This window comes from Nansenia antarctica, assembly GCF_963989245.1.
Source record: "Nansenia antarctica genome assembly, chromosome: 2".
In the NCBI taxonomy this organism is placed as follows: domain Eukaryota; kingdom Metazoa; phylum Chordata; class Actinopteri; order Argentiniformes; family Microstomatidae; genus Nansenia; species Nansenia antarctica.
The window spans coordinates 88613211-88633210 of record NC_137675.1 but is presented as its reverse complement, the minus strand read 5'-3'; the positions used below and the strand labels follow the sequence as shown (position 1 = coordinate 88633210).

The 20000-nt window shown below is 46.5% G+C and overlaps 1 protein-coding gene across 1 annotated transcript in view; it reads right to left on the bottom strand.

The window, feature by feature from the left end:
• Window positions 1–10437, bottom strand: part of LOC308150852 (E3 ubiquitin-protein ligase TRIM39-like) — a gene marked incomplete at both ends in the record, with an annotated part of 14313 nt that extends 3876 nt beyond the window's left edge. The window contains 7 exons of the mRNA XM_080523641.1: window positions 1–532; window positions 1004–1122; window positions 1206–1228; window positions 1328–1501; window positions 8594–8650; window positions 9718–9813; window positions 10270–10437. The exon at window positions 1–532 is cut by the window's left edge and continues 26 nt beyond it. Coding sequence (XP_080379767.1) covers window positions 1–532; window positions 1004–1122; window positions 1206–1228; window positions 1328–1501; window positions 8594–8650; window positions 9718–9813; window positions 10270–10437 — 1169 coding nt within the window. The remainder of the gene's footprint in view (window positions 533–1003; window positions 1123–1205; window positions 1229–1327; window positions 1502–8593; window positions 8651–9717; window positions 9814–10269) is intronic.
• Between the last annotated feature and the right edge of the window lie 9563 nt (window positions 10438–20000).

Below are 20000 nucleotides of genomic sequence, written 5' to 3'. Positions count from 1 at the left end.
CTGGACATCTCTGATTGGCAGATCTGTAGATCAGGGTGTTTAGCATCACCAGCACGTGCAATAGAGAAGTATGGGAAAAGTCTCTCAGTGAAGGTGTGTTTATGAGTGTGGATGAGTGTCATGTCTTCAGGGTCGTAGAAGGACACCTCCCCCTTGTTGTAGTCCAGCTGTACTCTGATCCTCTGGGGTCTCCTCTTCAGAGTGATGGTGTTACGCCTTTTATCGTCTGTATACTTACCATCCCACTGTTTTATAGCCCAGATTCCATACTTTGGTGATGGTTGTACCTCCCCCTTTCTGTCACTGGACTCTTTAACTACACCCATGATCCATCTAGGATGGTCCCCCACCTCCACCTCCCAGCTGTGCTCTCCTGAGATGAACCCCTCAGAGCCCACAACATCTGGATACTTCATAAACCGTTCTGGGTTGTCAGGCAGCTGCTGCCTTGGCTCTGTACGTCTCACACTGGTCAGATCATCAGACAGAGAGAGGGAGGGATGTGCAGTGTTGGGGTCCAGAATCACAGGAGCTTCAAAACAAACACAGAGATATTCTACTAATTATTTGATGGGCTTTATTCCAGTATACACTAAGAATCTTGTATAACTGTAAAAATATTCAAATCTTCTTCCAGATAGGACACGTTCTAATATTTTGGTCCTCATATCAGGATCTGATGATCTGAATTTTCTTTCGAAAATGTGAATACATTTCCACGTTGTTGAAAATCAATGACACATCACTAGTCAACTAACACAGCTTGTTTTGTGAGCCTGCTAACATTGTAAAGTAGTGCTATAGTTAACTAGGTAGCAGTGGGGAGTACTCACCGAATCCATTGCGTTGCAGTATTTTGGCTCGACTAGCGAGTGTGTGTTGTGATTCTTAACAACGTTTAAACATAGTTCCGTATTTCAAAATCAAAGCAGAACATTTTGATTGGTTGGCGATATGAGGACCAAAGCATGAGAACGTGTCACAAATTGTCGTCAGTACTAACCGTGCTTGACAATCCCCTGCATCTTCTCCCAGACTCTGAACTGCAGGTTGCCCAGGTGTTTGGCCACGTCTATCAGCGCTCCTGAAACCTTCTCTGGGTCTGGCAGTGTGAACTGGGCTCTGGAAGAACATTCAGGAGTCAGTGCTGCTGTGGGCTTGGGTTCAGAACCCCAGAGAAGAGAGACCAGAGACAGATCACTTACCTTTTCTTACTGGCCTTGAAGTTCTGGAGAGGAACAGAGGAGAAGTGTCATCAATGCTCGTGATGTCATCAATCAGTCTTTGAATACAGTTACAATTGCTGTCTGAGAGAAGGCATCCTTACCTGCAGGAAGGAGATGTCTTCAGCTTTCAGCTCCTTCTCTAAGGCTGTGGTTGTGTCTGAAAGGGATGACATCTGTCTGCTCAGTGCCTCAGTCTTCTCCTTCATCATCTGACTCTTCTGCTCCTCTTCCTCCCTCAGTGCAGCTATCCTGGCCTCCTCTTCCTCTCGTAGAAACTGGTGAAATGTCTCGAACCCCTCCTTAATCTGTCTCTCTGTGTGCTAGGCCTGGCTCTGGAGACAGCAAGGCAAATATATCTTGATCATTGTAGTTTTACTATAATACATTAACTCTTTTCTATGATTATTAATATTTAAAGTTAAGGTGAAATGTATGCAGCTCTCTTTACAATATTGAGTTGCAAATGCATGACTATCAGTTAGATGTCAACAGTATCCAATACTGAGCAGAACAAGAGAAGACCACATCACTGAATACAACACGTTGCCTGACGTACACAGTACCTTAATGTGCTCTGATGTTTCATCACAGGTTTTTTTCATAGGATTTTTTACTTTGTAAAAGACCTCCAGCTTCTCCTGTAAGGGGTTCAGAGCTGTCTGGAGTTCCTCCTAGATTGAGACAAAACTTTACTGAGGAGGTAGACACAGAGGCTGCGGTCCATCATGACCAAAACCTCACCACACAAAAACAATTTCTTCCCGACTGCTGTTGGCCTCATTAGCGAGGCCCGGGACCCCCACTGACCCTCACTGACCCCTACTGACCCCTACTGACCCCTACTGACCCCCATTGACCCTCACTGACCCCCACTGACCCCCACTGACCCCTACTGACCTCCACTGACCCCCACTGACCCCTACTGACCCCTACTGACCCCCACTGACCCTCACTGACCCCTACTGACCCCTACTGACCCCCACTGACCCCTACTGACCCCCACTGACCCTGACTGATAGCTTGATCCCTACTGACATCACAGTCACACTGCACTATTATCATGTCATATTCCACTCTTCTTGTACATTTTTGGCAATAAATCTGTTTCTGATTCTGATTCTGATTCTGATTGAGATTCTGACTGGGAGATTTCTGGACTCATTTGACAGTATCTGTTTACCACAGTTCTATAGGAATCATTGTCATAACCCTTATATAGTATAGTATAGAAACACATTCTCTCAGCACTGCCAAAAGTACATTTCTTATTTCAGACAAAAAAGGATGAATCACAGTCAAATTAAAACAGAAACTAAAAATGATCATTCATTGTTATCAACAACCCTTTATCTTTTCACCTGGCATGTGCATAACATCAAGTGACACTGCTATCTAATTTCAAACATTTTTTTAAAATAATTGTATTTATGTTTACCTTATGTTCCTGTGCAGCCTCGTCTACTGGGACACAGTCATGACCTCTATGTATCCTTGCGGTCTGACACACCACACAGACGAGCTGTTGATCCTCCCGACAGAAGAGCTTGAGTACCTCACCGTGCACACTGCACAGCATTTCAGGCCCTGACTCCTCTGAGAGAGACTGTGTAGAACCCATTTTTGACGATGCCAGCCCCTCTTTTGCAAAAGCCTCTTGACAAAGTTCTCCTGCTTTTAAACTTTAAACAACACTTCAATAAAATGTGAAGATAAGAATAGAATGTGACTTGGAGAAAGCTATTTTGACGGTAGTATTCTCTTGTAATGGTTTAGTCTTCTGCTCTTCCCTGTTGTAATCTTGACACTGCGGTGTTGTAAGTCTGATAGAGCACTCCCTTTAAAAACACTGAGCTGCACTTTAACCTCATCAGAGAGACAGATAGAGAGAGAGAGAGAGAGAGAGAGAGAGAGAGAGAGAGAGAGAGAGATAGAGAGAGAGAGAGTTCAGCATTGAGTAATCCCATCACTACAATCTCAGTATCACAGGGGCAGTTTCCAAGAGAGAATGAGGGAGAGAGAGCGAGAGAGGGAGAGAGAGCGAGAGAGGGAGAGAGAGAGAGAGAGGGAGAGAGAGAGACAGAGCGAGAGGGCAGTTTCCAAGAGAGAATGAGGGAGAGAGAGTGAGAGAGGGAGAGAGAGAGACAGAGCGCGTGAGAGAGAGAGAGAGAGGGCAGTTTCCAAGAGAGAATGAGGGAGAGAGAGCGAGAGAGCGAGAGAGAGCGAGAGAGGGAGAGAGAGAGAGAGAGGGAGAGAGGGAGAGAGAGAGACAGAGCGAGAGGGCAGTTTCCAAGAGAGAATGAGGGAGAGAGAGCGAGAGAGGGAGAGAGAGACAGAGCGAGAGAGAGAGAGAGAGGGCAGTTTCCAAGAGAGAATGAGGGAGAGAGAGCGAGAGAGGAAGAGAGAGAGAGAGAGAGGGAGAGACAGAGCGAGAGAGAGAGAGAGAGGGCAGTTTCCAAGAGAGAATGAGGGAGAGTCAGAAGGAGGCGGGCGGGAGGGGGGACAGAATGGGACAGGGCAAATAACACTAGAGTCATTGGAAGGATGCAAAGGATTCTCGACAATGTATTAAAAATGAACATTTTATTTATAATTATGTTAATTTGTCCAATTACTTTTGATTCCTAAACGTTTCATACAATATTTTTGTTCAACCCCTTGAATTAAAGCTGAAAGTCTGCACTTCAATTACATCACGATTGTTTCATTTCAAATCTATTGTGGTGGCATACAGAGCCACAATTATGGAAATGAATGAATGAATGAATAGTTTAATGACCACACGACCTAGGTCGGTGGAATTTATTTTCGGTACAGCTCAAACAGCAGTGTCAAAAAACATACACACATTGCACATGACTATTACATGGACATGAACACACATAACCACAAGAGAGAGTCCTTATGGCAGAGGGGAAAAAACTGTTTTTGAAACGGGATGTGTTTTGGTGCCAGGGATCGGTAGCGCCGTCCAGAGGGCAACAGTTGAAACAGGTGGTGAGCAGGGTGGGAGGGGTCAGAGATAATTTTATGTGCTCTATTTGTGGTGCGTTTGAGATACAGTGATTCAACTGATGGGAGAGGGGTCACTGTGTCACTGTCCAAATACTTCCGGACCTAACTGTATGTGATTCTCTTCACACAAGCTACATGTTTTCATATACATACATGATTCTTATACCATAATGCTCACACTCCACAGCAAAGTTTTGTTGATAGACAGCAATAAAAGAAAAATAATCTGTTAATTTACATTAAACAGAATAAACAATAAACATTGTCGTAAACATTTTAAAAATGTCAACAATCATAAAACGCAATCATAAAATTAAAAAATACAAATCAAACCGTCAATCTCAGTATTTCATAATTATAGGAGAGAGCATACATGTGGCTCATGTGGCTTTGTATCTGACCAAATTAAAATTACATGTGGGGTTCCCCAAGGGTCAATCCTTGGCCCCCTTCTATTCAATCTCTACATGCTTCCATTGGGACACATCATAAAAAAGAACAAAATTGCCTACCACAACTATGCGGATGACACTCAAATCTACATAGCCCTCTCACCGAACGACTATAGTCCCATTGACAATCTCTGTAATTGCATTGAGCAAATAAACGCCTGGATGACACAAAACTTCCTCCAACTAAACTAAAAAGGACAAAACAGAGAAAATTGTATTTGGTGCACCTGACAAAAGATCGAAAGTCAGTGCAAAACTTGATTCTCTCTCTCTTCAAACTAAAAAACAGGTCAGAAATCTTGGTGTAATTCTAGACTCCGATCTAAACTTCAACAGCCACATAAACTCGATAACTAAATCAGCCTACTATCACCTGAAAAACATCACAAGAATGAGAGGTTTCATGTCCAAGCAAGACCTTGAAAAACTCATCCATGCATTTGTTTCGAGTAGACTTGATTATTGTAATGGTCTAATAACAGGCCTATCTAAAGGAGCTGTTCATAAATTGCAGCTCATCCAAAACGCCGCTGCTAGGGTCCTAACAAAAACAAAGAAATTTGAACACATTACACCAATCCTGAGATCCCTGCACTGGCTACCAGTCTCTCAGAGAATTGAATTCAAAATCCTCCTAATTACATACAAGTCACAAAACGGTCTTGGACCAAAATACATAACAGATCTCCTCCCAACCTATATTCCCGCAAGGTCCCTAAGGTCAGCTGAGACTAATCAGCTAATAATTCCAAGAGTAAAAACAAAACACAGTGCAGCAGCTTTCAGTCACGCTGCTGCATGCTCCTGGAACAAACTCCCTGAAGAAATCAAACAGGCCCAAACCCTTAAAATGTTTAAATCTAAGCTAAAAAAATCTTCATGTTTTGCACCAGTTATGATTAAACACAAACACTTCTATCAATGTCTTTTTTCCATTAACTATTGTCTTTATAAATGTTTTATCTATTTACTTCTTATATTTGCTTTTATTCATTGTAATTTTTATTTTCTTATGCTCCTCTTGCTGTATTTTTAAATAATGTATGTAAAGCACTTTGAATTGCCCCTGTTGTATGAAATATGCTGTACTAATAAACTTGCCTTGCCTTGCCTCATGTATTACAAACAGACTCATACACTCCTCACTAGGATGACATCACGGCCAGGATCACCTCTGATTGGCAGATCTGTAGATCAGGGTGTTTAGCTTCACCAGCACTTGCAATACAGAAGAAGGGGAACAGTCTCTCAGTGAAGGTGTCTTCATAAGTGTGGATGAGTGTCATGTCTTCAGGGTCGTAGAAGGACACCTCCCCCTTGTTGCAGTCCAGCTGTACTCTGATCCTCTGGGGTCTCCTCTTCAGGGTGATTTTCTTATTATCTCCATCTCTATACTCACCATCCCTCTGTTTTATAGCCCAGGTTCCATGCTCTGGTGATTCTAGTATCTTTGTGAAACTGGACTCTTTAACCACACCCATGACCAATCCAGGAAGGTCCCCCACCTCCACCTCCCAGCTGTGCTCTCCTGAGATGAACCCCTCAGAGCCCAGAACATTAACATACGTCATGAACCGTTCTGGGTTGTCAGGCAGCTGCTGCGCTGCGCTCTGTCTCACACTGGTCAGCTCATCAGACAGAGAGAGGGAGGGATGTGCAGTGTTGGGGTCCAGAATCACAGGAGCTTCAAAACAAACACAGATGCATTATACACATTATGCGCTGTAGTATTTATTTAAAGATGGGCCTAAGAGGACAGATCACACGGTAACCACTGCAATGGAAACGGACAATGAGAAGAAGATCATGCGGAAATGTGGATGTGGATGGGAGAAGGTGACCACATCCCGGGGGCTGCGAATCCACCAGGGGAAAGCAAGATGTGGGGGGAAAGGCCAAAAGTAACCTTGCACTGCAGAGACAGGTCAGACAAACTGCCAACATCCGAGTTCAACATCAAATGCCCCCCAAGCTCAGCGAAGTCCGACACGTTGTGGAGAAGGCAAGGTCTTCATCAGCACCGGGCCCCAATGGAGTACCCTACAAGCTCTATAAGAACTGCCCCAAAGTGCTAGAGCTGCTATGTTACCTTATGAGAACTGTTTGGAAAAAGCAATGTATTCCATCTGAGTGGCAAAGAGCAGTAGCGGTCTTCATCCCCAAGAAAGAGAACTCCAAAGACATTGGCCAATTCAGGAGCATCGCCCTGTTAAATGTGGAAGGGAAGCTCTTCTTCTCTGTATTGGCCAAAAGGATGACAAGCTACCTGATGGAAAATGGCTACATCGACACCAACTGCCAGAAGGCAGGAGTCCCAGGCTTCCCAGGTTGTGTAAAACACTCTGCAATGATCTGGGAACAGATCCAAAAGGCCAAGCGCGAGAAGACGGACCTGCATGTCAACTGGCTCGACCTCGCCAATGCCTATGGGTCAGTTCCACATCAGCTGATCAGCTATGCCATGGAGTTTTTCCACATGCCCTCCAGTATCAAGAACTTGGTAGCAAGCTATTTCAAGGATCTGCAGTTGTGCTTTACCCTCCAGGACTTCATCACCGGGTGGCTGCAGTTAGAGGTGGGAATCGCCATGGGGTGTGAGGAGAGAGTAGAGAGAGAGGAGAGAGACAGGAAGAGAGAGAGAGAGAGAGAGAGAGGAGAGAGGAGAGAGAGGAGAGAGGAGAGAGGAGAGAGAGAGACAGGAAGAGAGAGAGAGAGAGGAGCGAGGAGAGAGTAGAGAGAGAGGAGAGAGACAGGAAGAGAGAGAGAGAGAGAGAGAGGAGAGAGGAGAGAGAGGAGAGAGAGACAGGAAGAGAGAGAGAGAGAGAGGAGCGAGGAGAGAGTAGAGAGAGAGAGGAGAGAGAGAGAGAGAGGAGAGAGAGAGCGCCATTTCTCCCATTCCTAATATTTTAGGATTAGTTTGATTAATAAAGAAATGTGGCAGCGAACTGGTGAACTTGCCAACAACACGCTCACTCGAAGGGGTCAAAAAGTGAAAGTGAAACTTATTGTGTCAACAATATCTAGATTTCGGCTTTTTTCATAACACCAACTTGAAGTTTTAAAGTACCCACTCAATATAATAAACAACAGTTTAACGATCACTAAATACTTATAATTTGTGGATTGGATTCACTATTCTCATTTGCCGGAGTCTACCGGTAAAATATTTGTAACTTTCAGGCACTGACATTTTGATACTGCCTAATGTTATTTATCCAGCCCACTATGGGGCTCATGTATTGTTAATAAACCTTGGCACTTTTTATATTCTTGTCCATCTCATTTGTTACTGTGTGAAGCAAATCAGGGCTTGCTACACATTTATGAATGTTGTATTTCTATGAACATATTCAAATAGTCTATTTGATAGTTATTCTTAATCCAATTCTCGTCAGTACTACTAACCGTGCTTGACAATCCCCTTCATCTTCTCCCAGACGCTGAACTGCAGGTTGCCCAGGTGTTTGGCCACGTCTATCAGCGCTCCTGAAACCATCTCTGGGTCTGGCCGTGTGAACTGGGCTCTGGAAGAACATTCAGGAGTCAGTGCTGCTGTGGGCTTGGGTTCAGAACCCCAGAGAAGAGAGACCAGAGACAGATCACTTACCTTTCCTTACTGGCCTTGAAGTTCTGGAGAGGAACAGAGGAGAAGTGTCATCAATGCTCGTGATGTCATCAATCAGTCTCTGAATACAGTCACAATTGTTGTCTGAGAGAAGGCATCCTTACCTTGAGTAAGGAGATGTCTTCAGCTTTCAGCTCCTTCTCTAAGGCTCGGATTGTGTCTAAAAGTGATGATTTCTGTCTGCTCAGTGCCTCAGTCTTCTCCTCCATCATCTGACTCTTCTGCTCCTCTTCCTCCCTCAGTGCAGCTATCCTGGCCTCCTCTTCCTCTCGTAGAAACTGGTGAAGTTTCTCAAACCCCTCCTTAATCTGTCTCTCTGTGTGCTGGGCCTGGCTCTGGAGACAGTAAGGGGAACATATCTTATAATCACTGCAGTTTTACTATAATACATTAACTCTTTTTACCTTACCTTTTCTATTATTATTATTATTATTATTATTATTATTATTATTATTATTATTATTATTATTACTATTACTATTATTTAAAGTTTAGGTGAAATGTATGCAGCTCTCTTTATGATATTGAGTTGCAGATGCATGACTATCAGTTAGATGTCTACAGTATCCAATACTGAGCAGAACAAGAGAAGACCACATCACTGATAGGGCTTTCACACCGGCAAAGAACCGTGCCGGTTCGTGTTCGGAAACCTCATTCGCCAGACAGCGCCAACGTTCGGAGGTTTCCGAACACGAACGCGAACCGGCATGGTTCTTTGCCGGTGTGAAAGCCCTATGAGAGGAGTGTCGTCAATGCTAGTGATGCTAGTGATGTCAGCAATCAGTCTCTGAATACATTTACAATTGCTGTCTGAGAGCCAAAAAAGGCCCAGAAAAAACTGTTTTTCCTGAGGCAGCTCAGGAAATTCCACCTCCCAAGGACCATGCTGGTAAAGTTCTATACTGCCAAGATCCTTCTGCTTGTTTATAAAGCTCTCACTGGCACAGCACCAGAATATTTGAAAGACCTTTTGCTAGCATATCAGCCCAATGGAGCTCTCAGGTCTTTTGCTAGCATATCAGCCCAATAGAGCTCTCAGGTCTTCTGACGCTGGTTTTCTCTGTGTACCACATGTACAAGAAGAGATCTGGTGAGGCTGCATTCTCATTTTATGCACCCAGATTGTGGAATGCACTGCCAGTTTACATTAGGGATGCAACCTCAGCACATATGTTCAAGTCAAGACTAAAAACCTTTTTAATATTGCCTTTAAATGACAAAATAATTAAATTAAGATTATATAATGATTGAAGCACTTTGAGCTGCAATGTTTTCAGGAAAAGCGCTATACAAATAAAGTTGTTATTATTATTATTATTATTATTATTGAGTCATGTCATGGCAATAAAGTCTTCTGATTCTGATTCTGATTCGGAATACAACACGTTGCATGACGTACCGTAATGTGTGTTGATGTTGCATCACAGCTTTGTTTAACTTTGTTGAAGACCTTCAGCTTCTCCTGTAAGGGGTTCAGAGCTGTCTGGAGTTCCTCCTAGATTGAGACAAAACATTACTGAGGAGGTAGACACAGAGGCTGCGGTCCATCGTGACCAAAACCTCACCACACAAAAACAATTTCTTCCCGACTGCATTTGGCCTCATTAACGAGGCCCGGGACCCTTGGATTCTGATTGAGATTCTGACTGGGAGATTTCTGGACTCATTTGACAGTATCTGTTTACCACCGTTCTGTAGGAATCATTATCATAACCCTTATATAGTATAGTATAGAAACACATTCTCTCAGCACTGCCAAAAGTACATTTCTTATTTCAGACAAAAAAGGATGAATCACACTAAAAAATAAAACAGAAACTAAAAATTATCATTCATTGTTATCAACAACCCTTTATCTTTTCACCCGGCATGTGCATAACATCAAGTGACACTGCTATCTATCTGTCACAGAATTTCTAATTATTTTTGTAATAATTGTATTTATGTTTACCTTATGTTCCTGTGCAGCCTCGTCTACTGGGACACAGAGATGACCTCTATGTATCCTTGACGTCTGACACACCACACAGACGAGCTGTTGATCCTCCAGACAGAAGAGCCTGTATCTCTCATTGTGCAGATTGCACAGCACCTCAGGCCGAGGCACTCTTGTAGCCATTTTTTGACACGATGCCAGCCCCTCTTTTGCAAAAGCCTCTTGACAAAGTTCTCCTGCTTTTAAACTTTAAACAACACTTCAATAAAATGTGAAGAAGCACTTGGAGAAAGCTATTTTGACAGTAGTATTCTCTCCTAACGGTTGAGTCTTCTGTTATTCCCTGCTGTAATTTTGACACTGCTGTGTTGTAAGTCTGATAGAGCACTCCCTTTAAAAACACTGAGCTCCACTTTAACCTCATCAGAGAGACAGATAGAGAGACAGAGAGAGAGATAGAGAGACAGAGAGAGAGAGAGAGAGAGAGAGAGAGAGAGAGATAGCATTGAGTAATCCCATCACTACAATCTCAATATCACAGGGGCAGATTCCAAGAGAGAATAGCTATAGCATCATTATAGGCCTCCTTACTCTGTGAGCTGTGGCAAGCAACCATTGGGTGTGTGTGTGTGTGTGTGTGTGTGTGTGTGTGTGTGTGTGTGTGTGTGTGTGGGTGGGTGGGTGAGTGGGAGCGGAGAGGTTGAGGGGTTAAACTTGCCCTGTAGCTAATACACACACAAAAAAGTACATTTATATCCGCATTTGTCATCTACAGGTTTTTGTGTAAAACCTATACAAGATGTAAGTTAGCTGGAAGTATGTACAGTATATAAATGATGTTATATGTATGATGTTCAGTATCAGTATATCCCAACAATATCAACATTGTTTTAATCTACAGCGTGATTGTTATTGTTAGAAAACAGAATATTAAGTCTGAAAACACGTTCCATATCATGGAACTCAAATTCCGTTGGATTATATCTCATTGCGTCTCTCAGAAATATTCTGATATAGCATCTTTGCTAAATTTCCGGCACTAACTAGGGGTTAGGGTTAGGGCTAGTTAGATTACTTAGAAATGTGGGAACATCAAGCTGTGGGAACATAGACACTCTCCCCTGTGGCTGCACGCTAGCTCTTAATATGATAAGTGAACACGCTAGCTCTTAACATGCTAAGTGAACACGCTAGCTCTTAACATGCTAAGTGAAGTCGTTTGGTTCAAGCACGAACATCAAATACAGATGAGCTTCACGAAGACAACATTGTAGATAACCCTCTCTTTAACCAGCCTTAGTAGACTCAGCCATGCCACGTCCAGAAGAGATACAGTAACTGCCCGAATTGAAGACAATTCACTCGCTAGCCTTTTCGTCCTTCTGAAACTGTGAAGTGAAGCCCCTTTTAAAGACAAATCCGTGATGTCAGGTGTTGTTTAGGTCGTTTGTTCTGAGGTGGATCTGGACATGGGAACACCTCGGGGGGGTTCGTCTGTCATCGACGACACGTTTAGACCTGGACGTTACACCAGGTACGTTTAGACCTGGACGTTGTTAGGAGGATATATATTTTTCTAAGGTTTTATTGTTAATTCTTCTAGAACCAGTTAGTTAGATATCTTATCAGTTTTCCTGTTTTAATAGGCACGTTATCAGTATGGTACCCTACACAAGACCAATTAGAAGGCATTAGGGAGTTACTGTCTGTCTGGGACTGTTCTGTCTGGCCTTCAAGCCAGGTGCAGCAGAATACTCCTTTCTTAGCTCTCACGTCAAACACATGACAACACTCAATTCATAGTTTTAGACCATTATAATCAAGGCCATTAGGTGTTACATCATAGTGACCAAAAGGGGAAGGGCTAAACGTATATAATATCATGTAAAATCTGAAGTGAACAACCTTGCCTCCTGAGACCGCCTCAGGAGTGGGGTCCAGCTGATGCATCTCTGTACTCTACGTGTCATTTTCAATAAATATACCAAGTGTGCAACAGAGAACTTCTCTCCTCTTTCTTGGGGCAGTCGACAAAAGAACCGGATCCGATTTCATTCTAACAACGTTACACCAGGTAGGTGGACTCCGTCCACAATCAATGGAATGGAATGGACTTTATTTGTCATTGCTACAGTGATCTGCTTTGGATCAGAGAAGAACCGGAGAGAAAATAAGATGTGTGCACAGATGGTTTGGAACTACCACTCTCCTTTAGAACAGTCGTGCCTTTTTAAATTTATTTTTACTCCCTTTAACCTCATCAGAGACAGATAGAGAGACAGAGAGAGAGATAGAGAGACAGAGAGAGAGATAGAGAGAGAGATAGAGAGAGAATTCAGCATTGAGTAATCCCATCACTACAATCTCAATATTCACAGGGGCAGATTCCAAGAAAGAATGAGGGAGAGAGAGCGAGAGAGGGAGAGAGGAGGAGAGACAGAGAGAGAGAGGGAGAGAGAGAAGGAGAGAGGGCAGTTTCCAAGAGAGAGAGAGAGCGAGAGAGGGAGAGAGAGAGGGAGAGAGAGAGGGAGAGAGGGCAGTTTCCAAGAGAGAATGAGGGAGAGCCAGAAGGAGGGGGAGGGAGGGGGGACAGAATGGGAGAGGACAAATAACATTGAATGCTATCAATTTATTGTTTGACCTGCTTATACAGGTCAGTTTGGCTCAATGTCTATGTGTAACTTTAAACTACTTGTTAGCTATAGCATCATTATAGGCCTCCTTACTCTGTGAGCTGTGGCAAGCAACCGTTGGGGGTGTGTGTGTGTGTGTGTGTGTGTGTGTGTGTGTGTGTGTGTGTGTGTGTGTGTGTGTGTGTGTGGGTGTGTGTGTGGGTGGGTGGGTGAGTGGAAGCGGAGAGGTTGAGGGGTTAAAATTGCCCTGTAACTAATACACACACAAAAAACTACATTTATATCAGCATTCTACAGGCCTTTGTGTAAAACCTATACAAGATGTAAGTTAGCTGGAAGTATGTATATAAATGATGTTATATGTATGATGTTCAGTATCAGTATATCCCAACAATATCAACATTGTTTTAATCTACAGCATGATTGTTATTGTTAGATACAATCCACAATACGTCCACAATCAATGGAATGGAATGGACTTTATTTGTCATTGCTACAGTGATCTGCTTTGGATCAGAGAAGAACCAGAGAGAAAATAAGATGTGTGCACAGATGGTTTGGAACTACCACTCTCCTTTAGAACAGTCGTGCTGTGGTGATTCACATTAAGAGACATTCACCAAGAAGGGTTTGTACCTTTAAGAGTGGGGGTTAAAGGGGCAAGGGTTTCCGGTTCCGGGGGAAGTTATTGTGGTTGTCACTGAGAGTGTATGTTAGCATGTAGCAGAAGTGAGTGAAGTAAACATCCTCGACTCCAACCTACGTCTGTCGTCTCTTTGTTGCACTTCCCACATTGGTGACCCCGACGAAAGCGAACGAGATGTCTGTCAACGAGAACGCCGGTAACGCCGCCGCGTTGCCCATAGCGCCCGCACCGGACTATGCTAACATATACGCTGCAACCGTCAAGCTGCCCGACTTTTGGCAGCAGAACCCACGGCCGTGGTTTCACCACATAGAAGCCCAATTCCGGCTGAGAGGGATAACGCAGGATGGGACTAAATATTTCCATGTGGTGTCTGCGTTAGATGCCTCGACAACGGCACGCGCGATGATGCTGTTAGAGGATCCACCGGCTGTCGGCATGTACGGTGCATTGAAGACATTCCTGCTGAAACTTTATGAGCTGTCAGAATTAGAGAAAGCAGACCGCCTGCTGTCACTCAATGGCCTCGGCGACGGCAAACCGTCGGAGTTGATGGAGAGAATGTTGTCTGTGCTGGGATCAGCTGATCCCTCGTTCTTGTTTACACACATTTTCCTGCGGCAGCTCCCGGCGCCTGTGCGCACAGCACTGGCCAGTTCCCCCCTCTCCTCCACCAAGGATTATCGTTCTCTGGCTGCGGAGGCCGACAGGGTGTACCTCGCTAACCGGCAGCAGTTTATCCATGCGCTGCTGCCCCACCCAGACCACTTGACCCCACCTCCACCCCTGGAGGACTATACAGACACCGCGGCCGCGGTGACGGCCCGCCGCCAAGCCGACGACGGGCTCTGTTACTACCATGCAAGGTTTGGGTCCAAGGCCAAGCAGTGTCGCAAGCCATGCAGTTTCAGGGTACAGGGAAACGCCAGGGCCGGCGCTCATTAGCGGCTATGGGCGCCGGCCGTGACTGCAAGCTGTTGTTCGTCGCCGACTCCTTATCTGGCCGGCGGTTGCTGGTCGACTCAGGCGCTCAACGCAGCATCCTGCCAGCGCAGGCAGTGGACACCATGGCCGGCGGACACGGCCCCCAGATGGACGCCGCTAATGGCACACCCATACGAACATTTGGCATCAGGTATGTGGAAGTGTGTTTTGGCGGGCGCCGTTTCGGCTGGGACTTTGTTATGGCTGCTGTATCCACGCCACTTCTGGGCGCGGACTTCCTCTGTGCTTTTAACCTGCTGGTGGATATTAAGAACTGTCGCCTGATCGATGCCCTCTCTTTTGCTTCGTACCCCTGTACACTGGGGGGGGCGGGAGCGCTTTGCCTGGCAAACACGCTGGCCACCGGGGATCCATATCAACGCCTGCTCGCCGGTTTCCCTGACCTCACTACACCCACGTTCTCAGCGGAGGTGGCTAAGCACGGCGTAGAGCACCATATCACCACCGTGGGCCCCCCAGTCTATGCCCGGGCCCGACGCCTCGACGCGGCCAAGCTTGCAATCGCCAGAGGGGAGTTTTCGACCATGGAGCGACTCGGCATCGTGCGCCGCTCAAAGAGCCCGTGGGCTTCCCCCCTACATATGGTGACTAAGGCCGACGGGGGTTGGCGCCCCTGCGGCGATTTCCGTCGCCTGAATAACGCCACAACCCCCGACCGGTACCCCGTTCCACACATACAGGACTTCTCTGCCCACCTGGCGGGGGCCGTCATTTTTTCCAAGGTGGACCTGGTGCGCGGGTACCACCAGGTGCCGGTCCATCCGCAGGATGTGCCAAAGACGGCTGTCATCACACCCTTTGGACTTTTCGAGTTTCTGCGAATGCCTTTTGGCCTCAAAGGGGCGGCGCAGACGTTTCAGCGCCTGATGGACTCTGTGCTCCGAGACATGCCATTCATGTTTGTTTACCTGGATGACATTCTGGTGGCCAGCGCGTCCATGGAGGAGCACATGACACATCTCCGGCAGTTGTTTGAGCGGCTCAGGGCCCACGGCCTCATTGTAAACCCAGCCAAGTGCCAGTTCGGGCAGTCATCCATCACCTTCCTCGGACACCATGTCGCTCCGCAGGGAGCCGCCCCTCTTCCCGCCAGAGTGGAGGCCATCACCAGTTTCCCCCGTCCCCGCACGATACAGTCTCTACAAGAGTTCCTGGGCATGGTGAATTTTTACAACCGTTTTATTCCCCATGCCGCCCACCTCATGCGTCCCTTGTACGAGACCCTGCGGGGAAAAGGGCCCAAGGACGTGTTGGACTGGTCCCCGGAGATGGACAAGGCTTTCGGGGCTGCTAAGAACGCGCTGGCTAACGCTGCTCTACTGGCGCACCCGTCTCCCACAGCCCCGGTCGCCCTCACGACGGACGCCTCTGACTATGCAGTGGGGGCGGTGTGCGAGCAGTGGGTGAACGGGGCTTGGCAGCCGCTGGCCTTCTTCAGCAAACAGCTCCGCGACAACGAGCGCAAGTACAGCACCTTTGACAGGGAACTGCTGGGTCTTTTCCTGGCCACCAGACACTTTAGATTCCTGTTAGAGGGCCGCCAGTTCACCGCCTTCGTGGACCACAAGCCACTGACATTCTCCATGGCCAAGACCTCGGAGCCATGGTCTGGGCGTCAGCAGCGTCAGCTCTCGGCGATCTCCGAGTTCACCACGGACATCCAGCACTTGGCGGGCAAGGACAACTTCGTCGCCGACTGCCTCTCACGGGCGGTCGTCGGGTCTGTTCACTTAGGACTCGACTATGCCGCCATGGCGGCGGACCAAGCCGCAGACTCTGACATTCAGGCCTACCGGGTCGCTCCTACTGCACTGCAGCTGGAGGACGTGGTGTTCGACGCGGCCAAAGCCACTCTCCTCTGCGACGTCTCCACCGGCCAACCACGTCCTATGGTGCCGGCTGCCTGGCGGCGCAGGGTTTTCAACACCATCCACGGCCTTTCCCACCCGGGGGTGAAAGCCTCGGCTAAATTGGTGGGGATTAAGTTTGTTTGGCCTGGCCTCCGGAGGGACGTTAGAACCTGGGCTGGCTCGTGTGTGGCATGTCAGCGCGCTAAGGTGCACCGCCATACCAAAGCCCCTTTGGCACCGTTTGTGGTGCCAGAGAGGCGTTTTGACCACGTGCATGTGGACCTGGTAGGCCCCCTGCCCCCGTCTCACGGATATACCTACCTCCTCACCATGGTGGACCGGACCACCAGGTGGCCAGAAGCTGTTCCCCTGGCCTCTACTACGGCAGCGGAGGTGGCCCGGGCGTTCATTGGGTGCTGGGTGGCCCGCTTTGGCACACCAGGTGACATCACGAGCGACAGGGGCCCCCAGTTCACCTCGGAGCTCTGGACTACGGTTGCTGAGCACCTGGGGGTGAAGATCCACCGCACTACGGCGTACCACCCGCAGGGCAATGGACTTTGTGAGCGGTTCCATCGGGACATGAAGGCCGCTCTTCGGGCCAGCCTGATGGACAGTGGCTGGGTGGACCGCCTCCCGTGGGTCATGCTCGGTCTTCGCTCTGCCCCCAAAGAGGATCTCCAGGCCTCGTCCGCCGAGCTGGTGTATGGCCAGCCACTGCGGGTTCCTGGGGAGTTTTTTCCAGAGGCTGCAGCTCCCTGGTCGGCCGCCTCTCATAGAACTGTGTTCCGGGGCATTGTGAATGACCTCGTCCCCATTCCGACATCACGTCACTGCCTCCCCCAGTCCTACGTCCCCAGGGACCTGCCATTGGCTAAGTACGTTTTCATCCGACACGACAGCCATCGGGCTCCACTGCGGCCCCCCTACGACGGGCCCTTCCGTGTCCTGGAGGCGGGCGCTAAGCACTTTGTGGTGGACATGGGGGGCAGGTCAGAGCGGGTCGCTATAGACCGTCTCAAGCCTGCTCACTTGAACATTGACGAGCCAGTTCAGTTGGCCCTACCCCCGCGGCGGGGGCGGCCCCCTACCCCAACCTCTGTCCCTGCCCCAACCTCTGTCCCTGTCCCAACCTCTGTCCCTGTCCCAACCTCTGTCCCTGTCCCAACCTCTGTCCCTGTCCCAACCTCTGTCCCTACCCCAACCTCTGTCCCAGTTCCAGCTCCAGTTCCAGTTCTCACCCTTAATCCCCCTCCTGCAAAGCGCAGCCGTTTCGGCCGCTTGATCCGCCCCCCGCCACGTTAACTGTAGTACTGTTCATGGATTGCCTGTTCAGTTGGACTTTTAATGGTTATCTTGGGTTTTTGTACCTTCTGGGTTGGTGAATTCTGGGGCGGCCTGTGTGGTGATTCACATTAAGAGACATTCACCAAGAAGGGTTTGTACCTTTAAGAGTGGGGGTTAAAGGGGCAAGGGTTTCCGGTTCCGGGGGAAGTTATTGTGGTTGTCACTGAGAGTGTATGTTAGCATGTAGCAGAAGTGAGTGAAGTAAACATCCTCGACTCCAACCTACGTCTGTCGTCTCTTTGTTGCACTTCCCACAGTGCCTTTTTTTATCTACTATAAGAGCCGCCTCGGGGGTCAAATTACCATAGTCTTTACAACGGGAAGCTGGTTTTTACACACAACGACCGCTAGTGCAGAGTGCCGTTATATATACACCCCCTGGCTGTGCCAATATCCACGATATACCACGGCTTCTCGTTCCATAACGCTTTTATACAACGGTTACCACATGTATCTATATTTCACAAAATAAAGACAAGACAAACTTGTAATTAATGTATTTTAATGTAAATATGTTTTATTGCAAGTGTATTCATCCGCTGAACAGTTGTTTATTGGTTGCTTATTGGTTGCTAAGCAACGGTAATAATGTAACTTCAATAACGGTAATATAAACAAACGCGGAGTAATATGAAAAGATGTGTCAACATTCCATTTAGCCGTGCGTATGTCATGGATATCAGCACAGCTGAACGCAAACTGACCTATAGAGACAATGGACCACGATGAATTGAGAATCAAGGACCCCAATTGAAATAAGCCAGTGGCTTTCTTGGGTTTTTATCCTGTTAGTTGACCTTGTATGTAATATGTACTTTCATGTACCTACTTCTGCAAATCTTCTAATAAAGTTTTCAATCAATCAATCAAAACCAAACTGACCAATAGAGACAATGGACCAAACTGACCAATAGAGACAATGGACCGGATCTATCCATTGTATAAATGTCTTTATATCTATTATATTGAGATGTATCATTTCATTTTAGAGAGGGTCCTAACATAATATATTATAACATCATAACCAGAAATAATACGGGCACAATTATGACAAAATACAGACAGACAAGAGACAAACAACAACAACAACAACAACAACATACATTACTAAGTGTAAACATTGAAAACATTACAACCATAACAAGGCCAAAATGGCTAATAAAATAAGGGAAGGTGGATCTACATACTATAATATACATACTACATTCTACAATATACTTAATAGCGCTGAATATACTGTAATATATTAAGTATAAATAAAACTTCAGAGGTAACAAGAACAGTCAGTCAAACAGTAAGAAGACAGTGCATGATTAGAACTACCAGAAGATGTGATAGATCTGTTGTTAACTGGTACATTATTCTAGTTAGCTGGGGCTTTAAAGTTAAAGGCTCTTTTGCCAATGGACCTATCGCTAAGCCACGCCTCCAGAATAGAAATTGTCCAATCGTATCACAGCAAAAGTCACGACAGGCAGAAAACTTGGACAAACAACTCGCTAATTTAAAGGCTTTTTTAAAAGGCTTTATGATGGTGAAAAGCTTCTAGACTAAATATTCTTGTCATCTTTAAAAAAAAACATGTCTATTACTTGCTGTGGTAAATCAGAAATCAGAAATTCTCCCGTCATTGTAAGTAATTGAATGAGTTATCAAAGGGCTAAGCGTGGCTTAGCGATAGGTCCATTGTTTTCTTAACGTAAGGTGTAGTGAAATGGAACTGAGAGGAGTGCCTAGATCGGTAGTTTGATGTAAAAGGAACAAGATACTGTTGTAAATATGGGGGATAATTCAGATGAATACATTTAAATAAAATAAATAAATAAATTGGAGCCATGATGAAAACAGTGGTCTGTGTGTCATGATCAACTCTGACAACAAAGCGAGACCACTGCAGCTCGGGGCTCAAGGTCTCCAGAAGGCTCTCCTCAAGCCTCAACACAACGTCTAACCCTCAACCCTAACCCTCAACCCTAACCCTCAACCCTAACCCTCAACACAACGTCTAACCCTCAACCCTAACCCTCAACCCTAACCCTCAACCCTAACCCTCAACACAACGTCTAGGGTTAGGGTTAGACACAACGTCTAGTTTCTGGCAGCGGTGAGTGATGGTTCAGGATGCATCCCACCTAGGAACACATCTTGCGGGGAACATTCTGGCAATGCGACGACTTCCTGTTTGACCCTCTCTTGGTGAGGACCCTCTGTTGGTGTGGACCCTCTCTTGGTGTGGTCGGGGTTGGTCTACTGTAGTTTGGTCTT